Source organism: Branchiostoma floridae, chromosome 7, assembly GCF_000003815.2.
Source record: "Branchiostoma floridae strain S238N-H82 chromosome 7, Bfl_VNyyK, whole genome shotgun sequence".
Taxonomy (NCBI): domain Eukaryota; kingdom Metazoa; phylum Chordata; class Leptocardii; order Amphioxiformes; family Branchiostomatidae; genus Branchiostoma; species Branchiostoma floridae.
In genome coordinates, this window is record NC_049985.1 from 6,937,177 (window position 1) to 6,939,253 (window position 2,077).

The 2,077-nt window shown below is 43.3% G+C and overlaps 1 protein-coding gene across 1 annotated transcript in view; it reads left to right on the top strand.

The window, feature by feature from the left end:
- LOC118419803 (mesenchyme-specific cell surface glycoprotein-like) overlaps window positions 1–2,077 on the top strand; it is a 10,039-nt gene that overhangs the window by 4,867 nt on the left and 3,095 nt on the right. The window contains exons 4-5 of the mRNA XM_035826401.1: window positions 561–762; window positions 1,806–1,948. Of these exons, the coding sequence (XP_035682294.1) occupies window positions 561–762; window positions 1,806–1,948 (345 nt within the window). The remainder of the gene's footprint in view (window positions 1–560; window positions 763–1,805; window positions 1,949–2,077) is intronic.

Below are 2,077 nucleotides of genomic sequence, written 5' to 3' on the forward strand. Positions count from 1 at the left end.
CCAATTTCGACAATTAGACCACCAAACCACGGAGCCTGGTAGAGGCTAAGGTGGGCAGGCATGTCTAGTTGATGATTTTTTAGGGGGCTGTGTTTTCTGTTGATTCCATGGAGGCCTTGTGATTAAGGCTGTTGGCTTATCTCAATGTTATGCCCTGGCCAAATAGCACTATATATATATGCACAAAATGACCCAATCGAACGGACATCTTTATCTGTACATGTGTTTTTAACCATGTATGAGTGATGACATAACGTTATGTTAATAGATTTACGAACAAACCTGAGCTGACACCTTATCTTTACAGAATTATAGTGTATTGGCTCCCCTGATAGTTTGTGTTACTTTGGTGTCGTGTTAATTTGGCAGCATCTTTTAACTTGAAAAAAAAAATTGCCACTTCAGGCGGGACATTGCCGTTCCTTGGCCCGGTTGCCGTTGCATTTTCGCCTTGAAGGTGTCAGTTGCCAATAATATTGTTCCGCCAACAAACCGCAGATCCAGTGAGATTCCCCTTTACCAGTTATACGATGAGTAAACAAATACCATTCCCGCTGCAGTCGGGCCCGCACCTAGTTCTGTGAAGTTCCGGAGCGACTGCGCAAGGCTGGTGGTGGTGAACGAGGGCAAGGCCGGGTTGGACTCATTCGGGAACTTCAAAAATCCGCCAGGAACCATCTCGGTGGTGGACTTCGACATAAATAGCTTGGGCGGCGGCACGCTGGCCTCCTACACGATCAACTTTCTCAGATTTGACCACTTGTGAGTAAGAAGTTTAAGTTGTATATGTAACGTATCGTTATTAATCATCGTCCAATTTATTCAAAACTTAAGATGACAAAAATAGGTTGTGCACGATAATTGAATTTAATAGTCTAGGACAGTCCTGTACGGTCAAACATGGCACCAAATAGCAGTTACCCAAGCAACTTGATCTGATTTTGGAAACAGTCAGATGTTGAACATTCAGGTAACGTTTATAGCATCCAATACCCTTTGTCATTGACGATGAGCACAATCTGTTGAAGAGCAGTTTTTTAACCCCAAACCCTTATACATCTTGCTATGTACAACCTCACACTCAGGGTAGACAATCGCGGCAAAGCCTAACGATATGATATCGTTAGGCTTTGCCGCGATTGTCAACCCTGAGTGTGAGGGTGGCTATGTAACACTTTGCAGTTGCTTGAAAAGTGCTATTGGCGTATCTTTATTGATTCAGTGAATGAATGATTGAGTGAGTGTAAATAAGTGACTGAGTGCAGGAGTGAGGGTGAGCAAATAAGGGTGATATGAGATGAGTGATGAATAAGTGAATTGGTGAGAATTAGGGGTGGGTACCGGTACAGAAATTCAGGTCCAGGTCCGGTTCAGTTTCAGTTCCAGGTTCGTACCTGAACCTGATTCAGTATGTGAGAACTTGTGAATGGTCGATACTCAAAAGTCAAAACAATTGTACATTTCTTTACAAAGAAATCTCTTTTGTGGATTATTCGACTCCCACTGATGTTTTAAAATCCTACAAGGCTAACTGCCTCTGTACTATTGACTTTATAACCTGGCAGAAATCACAATAGACTCTACTCTACTTTGCTCTTGTTATTTTCCTCGACTGGTAAGCCCCAAAACGTGTGAATGCCTGATCATATAATCTGTTCATTTTCCAATAGGTCCAACATCTGGTCCACTGAATTTTCTCAGGTGCGTTTTTTTTTTTCTGGACCGGTTTTGTACCGGTACACTGTACCTGTACCGACCCCTAATGAGAACTTATATAATGTACTATGACTTCTGTATCCCTGCAGGCAGGATGAGTATACAGCCCGGGGAGTTCGCTGGGTGTACCGGGGTGAAGGGACGGGTGTCCCCGGGAGGATGTCTGATGAGCTGGAGCCCGAGGACTTCTCTTTCGACGAAACTGAGAACAAGATCTACGTCACCCTTCAGGTGTGCCCCCCTCCCTTCCATGATACAGATTTTACTATCAGTATACTAGCAATTACATGTCACAAGTCTCATCTCCTTAAAACTGCAGGTTTTCCACAAACGAGTCTACAAAATGTATATCTAGTGTAAT